The 15,559-nt window shown below is 37.4% G+C and overlaps 1 protein-coding gene across 6 annotated transcripts in view; it reads right to left on the reverse strand.

Annotated features, from left to right (window-relative positions):
• LAMA2 (laminin subunit alpha 2) overlaps positions 1-15,559 on the reverse strand; it is a 336,526-nt gene that overhangs the window by 239,171 nt on the left and 81,796 nt on the right. For all 6 annotated transcript variants that reach the window (XM_040697911.2, XM_040697907.2, XM_040697910.2 and 3 more), the window contains exon 4: positions 1,209-1,451. In XM_040697911.2, coding sequence (XP_040553845.1) covers positions 1,209-1,451 — 243 coding nt within the window. The remainder of the gene's footprint in view (positions 1-1,208; positions 1,452-15,559) is intronic.

Genomic DNA, 15,559 nt, shown 5'->3' on the forward strand with positions numbered 1-15,559 from the left:
TGAAATCATTTCCCCTTGTTCTATCACCCCAGACCCTGCTAAAGAGTCAGTCCCCTTCTTTCCTGTAGCTCCCTTTTAGATACTGAAAGGCCGCTATCAGGTCACCTCACATACATCTCTTCTTCAGACTGACAAGCCCCAGTTCTGCTGGGAGGACAGGCTGGGAGAGGTGTTCCATCCCTTGGAGCATTTTTATGGCCCCCCTCTGGACGCGTTCCAACAGGTCCATGTCTCTCCTGTACTGAGGACTCCGCATCTGGATGCAGTACTCCGGGTGAGGCCTCCTACCAGCACAGAGCAGAGGGAGGATCACCTCCCTCGACCTGCTGTCCACACTTCTTTTGATGCAGCCCAGGATACAGTTGGCTTTCTGTGCTGTGAGGGCACATTGCTGGCTCATGTCCAGCTGCCATCCACCATTACCTCCAAGTCCTTTTTGGCAAGGCTATGCTCAATCCTTCCGTATCCCAGCTTGTATTAGTAGTGGATGTTGCCTCGACACACGTGCAAGACCTTGCACTTGGAGTTCTTGAACTCATGTTATTTTCTTGATTTACTAACTAACATTTAAAGCAAACATTGGAGAAAACAGTTCTTGGAATTTGGAACACACTGCTTTCCCTGTCTTCACTGTAAGTGGCTAAAATTACTATACTTTCAGCTATAGTTGTTACATTTGCCTTGTAATAGTATCATAGGCCAAGTCCTTTCAACTACAGTTCCCCATTCTCACCTCTATCACATCTTTACTATTGTTTCAGTTAAATCTAATGACTTGCCCATGATTCATGTGCCTGGACTAAATGATTTAGCAGACATCTCTGACAGGAGAAGAAAGAATAGGTATGCACAGGGGCAGAGGATCAGCTACATTTCAGCAAATTAAACTCTGAGTATAATCCTTACATCAGGAGTAACATCCTAATTTATACACAGGGACTGAAAGAGCAACTCAAAGAAAAGCTGACTCAACTGTGTCCAGGCTTTCTCCCAGTATTGTCACCTTTGCTCATAAGTGACAGCATCTGAAACTAAGTACTAGTGCCTAGCTCTACCAAACCTCATTCACCTCTTTGTTTACTTTGTAGAGCATATATCTTAGGCATTTGTGCAGGATATCAGTAAGCAAGGCTTACTGATATCTGCCAATTAAGCCAAGTACTTTTCTTCTGCCAAATTAGCATGTATGATATGACATCTGATCTTACCTCTCCGTTCTCCAGAGGATGGATCTTAGAATAATAAGAGGTGCATATAACTTCATCATCTTTCATATAGGATGGAGTTCCAGGACGGGGATGAATATTGTAGCGTGTCAGGCACTCACTATCTGTAATAGCATAATACTGCCATGGCTGATAGTCTACACCATCCAGAGAACGCTCTAATATCCAATTCCCAGGTCGAGGTGAATTAGCTGCTTTCACAATAACATATGCAATCTGGAAAATCTGAAAAAATAGAAACAGTGTTAATATATATATATATATATATATAAAGATGCAATTAAAAGCTTATTCAAATTTCTTAATACTTACAAAACTAAGAAAATGAAATTTTATAAATGTTCATTGATTTGTTGGTTTTCTTTTTTCCCCTAAAAATGCAATATGGTCTCAGATTCCATTGAAATTTAACTACAGAAGTAAACTCTCCATTAACTTTTCTGGAAAAAGATTTGTTGAATCAGGAAAGGATAAACTTTGCAAATAGAATTTCAAAACACTTTAAATGTAATGTAACTTAGTAAATAATTGCTAAGCTGCAATTTCAACCATATGGTTGCAAAGCTTATGTTCATGTATTTACAATTTGAATAAATGATTTTGTTTCTGTTTGTGTATTTATACACATATACCTCCTGCAATGTTTGAGAGGTACCAAACTGTGCTGCAATTTTATTGCTCTTAAGTAAAAACATAGGTTTAAGCCACTGAAAAGTAATCATATCTGACTGAAATAATTCTATAAAGCATTACTATATCACGTGACTCAGCGTAGTAGCTATAAACAAATTCTATTGGGTAGAGATGCATTAAATATAACTATGAACAGAATGCAAGCATATAGTCAGTGATCATTATGGTCCATTTCATGTGCCTTTTCAATTGATTTATCTAGGTTTATTCTTATCCACAGGTTTGCTGGAATGCAAGAAAAACAATACATTTTAAATTCCACAATGATGTACGTTAGTGACACAGTATTACTGTATTTTAGCCAAGTAACAACTAGATCTTACTGAGGTAAAATTGAAGCTAGGGAGAGGAAGCAACTATTTTTATTAGAAAAAAAAAACACAGAAAATACAGCAAATTTACATTTCTAAGATGCAACTCTATGAGTCTTTATATGAGGATGCCACAGGGCATCATGGAAATTAGTGTTGATGCAATACTTAATACTTTAATACCTAGTATTTCCTATGCTAGAGAGAGTTTTGATGTTGTTGAGCTCGGGGCTGGAAATGATAAGGTTGAATCCCTGTGGGTAAGGATCATGGCCAACAAGGTGGACATCCTGGTGGGGGTCTGTTATAGGCTGCCTAACCAGGATGAAGAGATGGATGAGGTCTTCTACGAGCAGCTGGCAGAAGTCACAATCACCAGCCCTTGTTCTCTTAGGGGACTTCAACTTCTCTCATATATGCTAGAAATACAATATAGCATAGAGGAAGCAGTATAGGAGCTTCATAGAGTCTATGGAAGATAACTTCCTAACGCAGCTGGTAAGAGAACCTACCAGGGGAGGTGCCCCGCTAGACCTGATGTTTACAAACAGAGAAGGACTGATGGGAGATATGGAGGTCAGGAGCTGTCTTGGACAGAGTGACCACAAGATGGTAGAGTTCTCAATTCTTCGTGAAGTCAGGAGGGGGCCAGCAAAAGTGCTACCTTGGACGTCTGGAGAGCAGACTTTGAACTGTTTAGGAGACTAGTAGGGAGGGTCCCTTGGGATTCAGTCCTGAAGGGTAAAGGGGTCCTGGAAGGTTTGTTGCTCTTCAGGAAGGAAGCCTTAAAAGGCTGAGGAGTAGGCAGTTCCTCTGTAGCAAGATGAGCCAGTGAGGAACAAGATCAGCATGGATGAACAGGGAGATTTTCCTGAGGCTCCAGGAGAAAAAGATAATCTAACTCCTGTGGAAGCAGGGACAGAAAACTCAGGGAGAGAACAAAGAAGCTGTTAGGATGTGCAAGGAGAAAATTATAAAGGCAAAAGCCCAGCTTGAACTTAATTCAGCCTTAGGGGAAAATGAGAACAACAACAACAAAAAAAAAAACCTTTTAAAAAAATATATTAACAGTAACAAGAGGACTAAGGAAAATCTCCATCCTTTATTGGATGCGGCAGGATGGGACTACTGAGGATAAGGAAAAGGCTGAGTTTTCAATGCCTTATTTACAGCAGTCTTTAAAAGTCAGATCAGTTATCTTCAGGATACTCTACCCCATGACCTGGAAGTCTCAGATGAGGAGCAGAACAAACCCACCCTCGATTCAGGTGGAAACAGAGACCTACTATTCCACCTGGACTGCCACAAGTCCATGGGGCTAAATGGGATCTACTTGAGGGTGCTGAGGGAGATGGTGGAGGTGATAGGCAAGCTGCTTTCCATCATCTATCAGCATTCCTGGTCCAGAGGATTGGAGGCTTACCAATGTGACTCCCACCTACAACATGGGTTATTTAAAGAGGATCTGGGGAAACTAACTACAGGCCTGCCAATCTGCTCTTGGAGACAGGGAAGGTTATGGAGGAGACAGTCTTAGAAAGATCACACAGCACATGTGGGACAACTGGAAGAATCAGGCCTAGCCAACATAAAATCATGAAGGGCACGCCCTGCTTGAACAACCTGATCTCCTACTATGATAGGCTTGCCTGGTGTATAAGGGAGAGGCTACCATCTATGCAGACTTCAGCAAAACCTTTGACACAGTCTCCCAGCAGTATTCTCCAGGGGAAGGCCAGCAGCCCATGGCTTGGACAGGTACACTCTTCGCTGGGTAAAGAACTGGCTGGAGGCCCAGGCCCAGAGAGTGGTGGTAAATGGAGTTAAATCCAGCTGGCAACCAGTCATGAGTGGTGATCCCCAGGGGTCAGTACTGGAGTTCAAGGAGATTGAGGTTAGATGTTAGGAAGAACTTCTCCAAAAGAGTGGTCAGACAGTGGAACAGGCTGCCCAGGGAAGTGGTGGAGTCACTAACCACTAACTGGAGGCATTCAAAAAACATTTAGATGTTTTGCTGATGGTTTAATGGAAAATATTGGCAATAGGTGAGCAGTTGGACTGGATGATCTTAGAGGTCTTTTCCAACTCAAGTGATTCTATAATTTTCTATATTGCAAAGAAGCTGAAAGATTCAGAATTGGTCCACACTAAACCTGAAGTGAATATTTAAACAATTAGTAATGTTGTTTTAAGAAAATGTTAGAGCAATAATTGAAAGAAACAGCAATAAAACTCATTACTTTTACCATTTCACAGATAACCCTTTTTCTCTTAAAAACTTTCATTAATGTATTTTCCATTGTGGTCACAACTAACTAAATATATTGTGTCACAGTCACAAACACTATTTACAGTAAACAGAAAAAAGACAATGTGAATATACATCCCCAAACTGTTTCCCTTCACCCAATTAAGTACTTTGAAATGGGAGTGTTTAAACATTACTTCCTATGGGAAGTAATAAGCAAGAGCTATACTTTAAGGACTAATTTACTATGAATTACTTTGTACATTGTCCTCTGCCTGTGTAACAAATCCATGAGTAAATTGTATTTGTATCAGAATGGTCCAGGGAAGCTGCAAATTCATTCAGGTTCAGCCATTCAGATTAGAGACTTAATTTCAGATTACTTCTAAAATATTTATTTTTAAAATGAATATTTCAAGCATTCCTTAAATGTTGGATGGCTACCAACCAAGGATAAACTCCTTGCTAGGGCTTCTCCAATGGAGGATTTGCACTTTAGGACATGGTTGAAAAAAACTTTTAATTTTTAAATATTAAGTGTGCAGACATTGGTTTTTTTACATGAAAGCTCTAAAATTTCCGAAGCCACACAAAAGATTAATTATTAAATGTTTTTTTGGCCACAAATAACATTTTGCTCTTCAAACTTCTCAGATACTTTGGCTCAGTGGAGCCAAGCAACATAACCAACAGGAAGTAATTTTTTGTTTGTGTGCTTTGACATACCAGACTGTGAAGGAGAGTGAAATTTCTTACAGCTAATTTCAAATTTGAGCCCCATTTTAGCAACTTTTCATGTACATTCTGGCTTGAAGTCTCATTTCTTTCTTAGATACCATACAGTTTGGCTGTAATTTATACAGCATCTTTGGCTTCAATTATTTTTCTGCATACTTCATTATTTTTTCCAAAAAAAAAAAAAAAAGCAGTGGAAAGGAAACAGCAAAGTGCAGGTCACAGTGGTGTGGACATTTTTCTTCATCCAAGCTTGACAAGGAAAAAATGCTAATTAATTTAAATACAATAGTACACGTGAAGGATTGTTTTTATCCTCGCCTATTACGGTTTTTGGTCTGATTCAGAACACTTTCACTGTCTTAACCTCTCAGAATTCTTGTAGTGGTTTCTGCAATCTACACCTCAGTGATTTGTGGTATTGTTCATTCCTTATGAAGAGAAATGCTGTCTTGTATAAAATGAAGTGACTTCTTGCACAGAGAAACAGAGCTGGAATTGAAGATCAGACTTGTAAAACACAGGTATACAGTTAATGTTATTTGCAGTTAAGGAAGGATGAGCAAACATCAGAAACACACTCTGGATTATATTCTTAATCTTTTTCACTTAATACTAGATTGAAGAAAGCATAGGAAGCAAATACATGCTTCTTCATAGCATTTTCTTTGGGGAACAGGCAGAACACCTCGACTTTTAACCAGAATCAAGATGACAGTAGTCTCAGCTTAAAGTCAGAGCTTATTCATTACTACCCACTCAGTGCAAGTCCATGCATTAATGTGCTTCCTAAGAAAATAAAAAAAAACTAACAAAAAGAACTAGTGAAGATAAAGAACAGACTAAAATTCATTACAAGTGATGGCTCCTATAACAAGTCTATGCCACAAAGGAAACAAATGGAGAACTGTCTTCTGACAGGTACACGAGTAACTCTTCATTTATTGTGGAGCTGCTTAGCAAAGACATGTCTTGGTTATTATAATACAATCACCTTGAGTGGTTTTGGCATGAGAATACTAATATGAGAAAAGTCTAATTTATCACTGAGCTTTGCTCTATTTGTTTTTACAACTTAGAAAAAGTGGAATTGCTCTTCTTTCTGAAACCAAATTTCTTAATAAATAGTAATATTGAGTTTCTGTTCCCACAGAGTAATTCATGGAGTATGTATAGTTCACTTTTTAAAATAGCATTCACAAGACACTTGTCAAATAACCTAACCGTCCAATCTTAGAACACATCTGGCTTTGTGCAAGTCCAGTGGAATGTAATCTGAAGATCAAAGTCTGTTGATACAAATGTGATAATGGAGCAATACCAAGCTGCCTGGTGGCAGTAATAGTCCATTAACACAGCTGCAAAAGTACAGTAGTACTTTTCTTCCTACTTACTCCTCTCACATGACCATAGCATAATTACTAGAGTGAGAAGAAAATAATCCAAATAGTCTTTGAGCTATTCTCAAATAATAGACAACATAGTCTTTAAGAAGAGAAACAGAATGAGTCTTGGGTCTCGTTTTCAGTGGTAACTGTCTCAGCAGTAAGATCTACAGAGCACAGATTGTGAAATACAGTTCCATAAGTTATAGCACCACGTCTTCTTATGAATGCCTCATAAGATATAGAAAACTGCATCCTGCTACACTGGGTAATTTGCTACACTAACATTATTCAGATAAAGCTAAAGTGAATCATTAGTCTGAATAGTGTTAGCTAGTGAAGCAGGAAATTTCATTGTGCCTGACTCCCACCTGCACTAATATTTAAAAAATAGATCCTTCAGTTAGAACCTCTTCATATATAGGTCAGAAAAACATCAGAAAAATGATACAGTACCACACAATTCTATGAATTATTTGCAGTGTTTTCATTTTTCAAACAGAGTATAGTAATGCCTTCTAGAGGAAGCTTCCATTAGCAATATGGTGTAAAATATGTCTACTTTTTTTACCATATCTATATGTTTGAACATTATTACAATTCAGAGGTCAAATAAATATATTCTTTATTGAGAAGTGTACAGAATTTGGGCAAGGGTTTGTTTCCTCAGAGAGTGTCAAATAATTGACAAAACCTGTGGGCCTAACTACATGTTTATTTATCCTGTTATTTACAAGTGCTGTTAGGGATGACAAAGTGCTGCAAACACCTATTGTCCCAGTGTGAAATCCATCCAGATGTGTCAACCAAAACAGCTATTTAGGAATATCTTGCAGACTAACAAGGCTTATTGGCTACAGGGTCGTACAACTCATTGAGAGATGCATGGGAAAGAATACATATTTGGACTGTGTCTAACTTAATAAGGGATGATTGAAAAGGATTGTATAAATGCGTGAGGCTTAGAATGGAATGGTTAGTGGAGGGACCAGAGGTGGGGGAAGGGTGAAATCAAGGTAGTTGAGCGAGGAATAAGAGCAAGACAGAAGTAAAAGAAGATAAAAAGAACCACTTAATGTGACTAGCTATCTGTCCCCTCTCCTTCTCTGCTTTGTGGCAGTCTGAACATGAAGACACAGAGCTACACCCTTGCTTTTGTCAGACTACTAAGTTAAATAGTACCCAGCATGACCAGCAATCAAACATCACAACTGTTAACACAGGCATCACACATCTCAAGTTTACTACCACCTTTCCATAGTCTTCCATTTTGGAATAGCCTACACTTCTCCAGGCTTAAGATGGGAAACACCAACAAAATATAACTAATTCTGCTAATGAGCTGAAATGGAGGCTTTATGAATTCAAGAAATAGTTCTTGTTTTCAAGTGACAGTATCAATTCTGTCTGTTCTACATATTCAGTCATACTTCAGTTTACATATGCTGCTATAGTTTGTTTTGATGTTTTTTTATTTTTATTTATAACAGACACTTTGGTGCAATAATTATCAAATGATTGGCTATTTAAAAATAACTAACCATCTTATCTTAGTCTAGCATCCAACTTTGAAAGGAAGCCTCATTTAGAAATGAAATAACTACAGGTTTCACAGACTACCATCCAACATTCATCTCTTCCTATCACTGTCCTGAAAGACAGTGCATGTTGATTTCAAACATTCTGCTCACAGTTAGAAATACTGTAATTGAAAATGTTGGCATAGCAGGTTAAAAAGGTGCCTATTCAGCTAATACCAATTCAGAGAGCTGAACAGGTCCGTTCCAGGCTGCAGTTTGTCTTCTAATGACAGTGTCTCTCCTGTTCATCAGAGTTGCTTCCAACAGAAACATTGCTACCAGATGGGGAATTTGGGCTGAAAGCTGCATACACCTGATTTCAACACCATGGAAAAACCACCATTTTTTCCCCTTAATGTTCCAAACAGTTCCTGTTACTATCTAGCAGGACATCATCTATACCAGAAAAAAAAAAAAAAAAACCAACTCAGAATACCATGCAAAAAACAGGATGATCACAGAACCCTGTGGGAAAAACTGAGAATCATACCACACCGCAGCATGTCTTCTGAAGCTAAAAAGGAGGGCCATCTCCAAAGAAAACCCAGCTTTACAAATTTACACTTTTTTTTTTAAACATTTTCTCACTGGAGAAAAATTCAGTCAGTCCCATTCAGTTAATACCTGCAAAACTGTTACTTTCAACAGGCATTTTAAAACAGTTTAAAAATTCCTCCACTTTGAGCAATACTGGCTTGATCCCTTCCCCTCATAATACAACTACTAGGGATACTGAGGTTCCTTTAAAAATATGTTGTTCTTGAGAAAAATAAATCCTTTTTATTAATAACTCACCACTTTTGCTCATAAGTAAATGATGATTGTAATATGTCATTTTAAAAACAAATGCTATTAGAACAGTGCACTTTATAAAATGTCAAACTGTAATGCTCTCAAGTTGTCCAGCAATTGAGCATCTGAGATATATTAAGCCAAACAGAAGGAGTCGGTACCTGTAAAGTTGCTGGCAATGTCAGCTTTGTTCTTTGTAATTTTCTCTGTTGGTGTTCTCCATTACTCATTATTCAGTTGTTTGTGGAGGCCTGAAAAAGAATATCTGCTTCCTGTTGACCATATTTTCTGCTCATCGCTGAGCTAATGTATGCCAGAACTGAAGGCTAACATCAGTCACCTCTTTTCATAGCACTTTTAAATAACAGCAGTAAGCAGTTCCCTTTCACTTCATTTCCTAAGGCTAATCACTTATATCCATGGAGAGACACCACGGTGAAGAAAGGAAAATAAAAGGAAACGGCAAGATTCAAACTTTTAGTCCTCAAACCTAAACACCAGAAGGGAAGGGTAGAGATTATTCTTCTACTTCAATGCTAAAACACTTTATTTTATTATTATTTTTAACTTCTACAAGAACTGGTGCCTTCCTGCATCTTGTAGTGAAATGGGTATTCCAGGTAAAAAGGTATTATTCTCATTTCCTTCAGTGAGCTTGCCATACAGTGTTCTCTTTTTAGCTGCATTTCACAGTGACCAAATGTTCCACTTGCCTGACACAAGGATCCATTGCCACCAATTTTTAGGCTCCATTTTGGAGTTCTGCAAAGAATAAACTTTGAAAGCTAAACAGCCAAACTCTATTGTTAAATTCCTAACTGGTCACAAGTGCATCAAAACTTAATATTTAATATCTTAACATTTTAATATTAGTTTTGGTATCAATAAAACAACTGTTGTATTCTTGTATTTAAGAATGAGCTTTTCCTAGAGAACTCTTAATTTTATTATGAAACTTTTCAGATTTTCCTTTTGTACAATAGATAGCAAGCTCATGCAGCACTAATTTTACAGATGTGAAATTAAAGATCTGTTATGATTTCTATATTTTCTGCACAGTGCTAAGTAGTACACAAGTAAATACTTGTTTTTCAGTGAGGCAACATCTGTCACCCATGTTGAGGAACGGGATATTAACATCTGAAACTGCTGCAGCACTAGTACAGAGCAAGTTCTGCATTACTGATGTTTAAACCTTTAAATCTTCCCTGCTGAAATCATAGCAAGGCTGATACTTTAAGAGGTCTCTGAAAAACAACATGCTAATATATGGTAACAGGCATCATCTTGAGGGCCTGGGTTATTGGTTGTAAATACTTCAAACTTGGATCATTAATCCAAATGTGAAATAGGCATGCAATAATTTATGCCCATTCCCTTGACATGACACAATCTTCTGTTCATCTCAGTTTGGAAAGGTGCACAAAAAACAACTTGAAAAGTGTGAACATGAATTAAGCAGTGACCTAAACTTCATATCAAAAATAGAGACTTTCCAAAAGTTTAAAATATTTTAGAAAACTACTTTTTGGTTCCTTATTTTTTCACTTTCTCTTCATATTCCATGTTTCTTTTATTTAATTAAAAATCTCAGTGGTTAAAAAGGTTTAAAAATAAATTCTGGCAGCATTTTACGTCAGTAAATGTGGAAACTTTAAAAACTTATACACACACACACAAAAAAAAAAAAAAGAAAGAAAGAAAGAAAGAAAGAAATCTAAAGGAAGTTAGATTATAGCACTGATGCCCTGATCTAAGTGTATGGAAGTTCAGTTTCCACTTCTGCGTTTAGTTCTTAAAATACATATACACATTTACACACACACACACACACACCCCTCCTAAGGTCTGTTTTAGATAAGGATATGTTGCTGTACATCAGAGCGTGGCAATATATGAAACATGCAAAGTGAATACTGATATGAATAATTTCAAGGTTGTAAATTCTTATTGTAAAAAGATTTTTAGTTACGAATAATTAGGAAAAACAATATTTTAGGACTTAAAACTAAGAGAATTGTTTATCTTCACCACGAAGTGATAAACTCTCTGTAAGAACAGAACAAATCTCATTTCTGTCATGCTGGAAAGATCCAGTACAAACCCTTCTCTAATTCTGTTCAGCTATTTAGCCCACATTAGTCCAAATCAAACAAATACATAAGCGACTGCTTTTACTGACTATCTAAACTACACCACTGATATGCGAGCCTTTAAGTGCTTCTACACAGCATGCACCCTGCTGCACATAGACTTCACATTGAAGAGAGAAAATAACTTTGCCATGAATAGATTTATTTTAGCATGGTAAAAGGAATATGTTTATATTTTTCTTCATTGTTCAGTGTAGAAGGAATAACTATGCGGGCCCAAGACCTATTGAAGCATCTCCATTACTCACATTATTAACTTTTCTTTAGAGTTTTAGATCTACCAGCAAACGAAGACCATTGCATAGATGAGGAAAAACTGCTAGCAAGTCAAATTCAATGCTCTTGAGAGCTCCAACCTACTGTGCACATTAAGCATAGCAGTATTTTACCCCTCTGCCCTATGCCAATATCTGAAAAAATACTTCTACAGTCTACTAGGTAAATCAAAGGGCAACTGAAAACAAACTTCAGCATATTTCATCAAATCATTATACCAGTATCAGCACAAAGCTTTTAAGTACAACGTGGCATTTATATGATAAAGTACCTTCTTGCTGTGAGAAGTCAGATCTACTCCCCAAAATCTTAACTCTCACACAAAAAACATGACCAAAAACAAATCAGACAATTCATAACCTTTAACTCAGCAGCCCTCCTTATGTCACAGTTCTCATTATGTGTAACAAAAAAACTTGCCCATCTTGTAGCACAGACTTTACCTTTTAATGACTGTGAAAAAAGGTGAGCACAACAGCAGCACTACTTAATGACAAACACTATAGGCTGCAAAACTCATTTTTTAAATTTAGCTTTTAAAAAATTTATTATGAACTATGCACTGCTATTTCTTCAGTAAACAGCACAATTTGTTCAAGACTGAGTCTCCCATCATCCCGTTATATCACGTCACCAGTCCCCCAGACCCTGACTTGCTTCAGCATCAAAATCACTGATAGTACAGAATCATAGAATCACCCCCAGATTCATGTCAGAATGTACATGTGCCACTCAGGATCTAAAGGCTATAACAACATTGAAGAACTATATCCTGAAACTGTTTGCCTAATGGATGGAAAGATAAACAGATCTCCTAGTAACAGCCAGAACTACCAAGAAAAAAAACACTTGTATATTTATTGTCATCCAGGGAGAAGGTGGGGCAAATAATACCACAGAAAAACCATGAGTTCTTGAAGCTATTTAATATTTTTGTCAGCATGTACTATGATGTGAAGCTGAAAGGAATCGCTCGCTCAATAATCTTTTTGACTAACCAAAAAATAAAGTTAGAGTCTCATTTTAGTGAGAGGCAATAAAAAAATCTGGGCAAAATAATCCCATGGAGACTTTTTGATACAAACACCCAGCCTAGATAGCAGCACTGTATTTATGGTGGGAAATCAGAAGTGATTTTTCAGGACTAATATGGCTTCTTAAAATTTCAGAACATGTTGAAGAATACTCCCTCCACATACTACTGCATTGCCCAGGGAAAACTCTCTTTTAATGCTGCAGGAGAGTCAGCTGGAAGTACTTTACAAACATCTGTTTATTAGAACATCTAAAAGCCGAATATAACAGTTCCTACTGAGCAATAGCCAGCACAGCTGTGCACACACGACACTTAGCTAAGGACAAAGGTCACTCATTTTCTTTAGACTTCTGTGTTGATTGATGTGAATATGTAAAATCTTTATTCTGAGGCAATAACTGAACCCTCAATGACATCTGTCACTAGAATCCTACACTGTCAGAGCATGCACACTGTTCAGGTGTATTGTCTGCTTCCCAGGAAGTCTAGTGGAAAATGACACAATGTAAAGTACACTTGCAAACCTGTATAAACCAGGTAGTTCTTAAGAACGTTTACTGTGATGTCAAAATATTTACTGTAGGTCTGTTTGTTTTTACAGTTGCTAATAATTATGTTGCCTATGTTTGCTACAAATCATCACTTACGCTTTTTTTTTTTTTCCTTTCTGTACTTTCTTCCCCCCCAAACATTTCATTATAAAATATATTAACATTTATTAGCTTTGCTTCGGTTAAAAAGAATACCTGGAGGGTAAAGTACACTTTATTTCATTCTATAGACACCAGATTATTGCATTAACAACTAACTATGGGACTAAAGAAATGAAAGGAGTTACTAAAAAAAATAAATCACTTTCACAACTAATGGAGGGACATGCATAAAAATTGGCTAGGGACTTCAATGAAATGGAACAGATGTCATTCTAGTTCTAGCTGCATTTTTTTTTTTTTTTTTTTTAGCTCTGTATCCTCAAACATTTACATTACTTTAAAATAGAATGATTCATGTGCTAGAAATGCCAAAAACAAATGCTAAATATAGGATCACAACTCCATTTCATGGGCATGGACAGGTGAAAATAACATTTCCTCACCAATCATCAATCCTAAAAGCTCACAGATCAGTATTTTATACATCCAAGCTTTATCATCAGCTGAAGCCAGAAGAGTGCCAGCTACTCCAGCAAGAGGCAGGACTGCTTCCCCACCACCTAAGAAATCTGTGGCCAACTTCTACTGGCACCAAATCCTCACAGAAGGAGAAAACTAGCAAATTAATCTGCCAGAAAGCCAACCACACTCCCACCCCTCCCTCCCCCACAAAAAACATAAAAGATAAAAACTAATTTTCAGTATCAAGGTATTGATCTAGTTCAGTGCCTAGTGCCAGACCGAGATAGGAATGGTTCATCTGTTTAGAGAGAGATGAAGGAAAAATCATGACCATGAAACTGCACTACTGTTGTCCAAACAGGCTTTGCTTCTGTTCTCTCTTCTCTCCTTAGACAAATATTTTTTCAGTAGATGGACAAAACAGACTGACATTTGTTGGTGAGATGTCAAAACTTAGATCAATTTTCATTTCCATTAAATGACATTTTGGCTTGTGGACATTTAAAGCACATAACTATAGTAAAAGAGAAAGAGAAAATACTAACTGAAAACCTATGCAAAATCTTTGGATGCATACGCAAATTCAACACAGGAACAAGAACTGGTGCTTAATTTTCCTAATCTGGGGAAAGTATACTTCCAGTTTAAAACCACTGTCCTCTCTCCATCTTCCTTGTAACCTCCATTTATAAAAAAAAAAAAAAGATAATTAACTTTGTTTATTACTTTAACTTTTCTGACACTTGATATCAGAAGTTCTTAATAGAAAGTTAACTATAACTCCCCTCTGCAACCCAGAAAATATGTTTGATCTTACACAGCAGAGAAGAACAAAGATCTCCTAGTGATACACATATTCCCCATACCATTGTGTATAGGACGCATACACAATGTGCAAAGGCTACTTTAATCTGGCTGTGTTGTGTTGCACTAAACAGTCTGGTTCCTCAGCCACTGAGTTTTGTGGGCTTAGTTAAAAATAAACTATTCATCTATATTAAAAGATCTGGCTAATGTTTTGCATCAAGGGGACTGAAATACCTTATCATCCAGTGTACCTTGCATTTCACTGTGGCTGCAGGAGTGACTGCAGCTGCTCACTAAAGGATGAGTTCAATTGGTTCTAACTGTGAGGTTCAACTGTGCACAATTCTATACCAAGCATTCCACCATTTTTTTGCCAGTCTGTAGAGATGTGGTTCCAGAATTCAAAACCATGCCCCAACTTTTAAGTAGACAAGACTTAAAAACTTTGTTATTTCTTCTTCAAGATCACTGAAAGAAGGCAACATTACTTTTGAGATTACTCAGGTACTCCAAGTCAATCTCTCTTTTTCTAACCCTCTGCAGTAAAATACTAGAAAGGAGAGGGAAGAAAGGAGAGGGAAGAGGGCTAAAAGTGAGCACAGAAATGGTGATTGAAATAAGAATTTGATTGATCATGTAATCTTTTATTAGAAAGATGTATTACTTTAAAGACAATAGGAACAGGTAGCTTTAGTCTAGCTACACATCTTCATCAAGGAGGGCAACCTCTTCATCACAGTTCTGTAAGACAGTGCTTCTCATGTTTGCCTCAAGTTATCCTTGGCAAACAAGCGCATGATCTCTGCTGCTGTGTGACAGTGATGAACTCTGAAACAGAGTTATGCTACCTCAAGAAATCTGGCTAATGTCTTGCATCAAGGGAACTGACAGGTGAAAATAACATTTCCTTTGAAGAGCTATCAACACAGCAGTTATACTGGCAAAGCTACGAAGTAGGTGACAAACAAGGTTCCACAGCAACATTTCTTCACAGGAGCTTTCTCCTCTCTCATACTTACCTCTTCCCCCAGCACAGGTTAACAGTATTGCTTTAAAACATGAAGGAATTTGTTGCATGTAGCATCTGAAAGAATGAACATAAAATCTGGACTCTGTTCAGACAGAACTTAAAGTGGTACATCCACACTAGCTCTTTAGCTCAGACAAGCAGCATGCTTCTGAGGTCAATCTCCCAACTGCTC

This window comes from Gallus gallus, chromosome 3 (assembly GCF_016699485.2).
Source record: "Gallus gallus isolate bGalGal1 chromosome 3, bGalGal1.mat.broiler.GRCg7b, whole genome shotgun sequence".
NCBI lineage: Eukaryota > Metazoa > Chordata > Aves > Galliformes > Phasianidae > Gallus > Gallus gallus.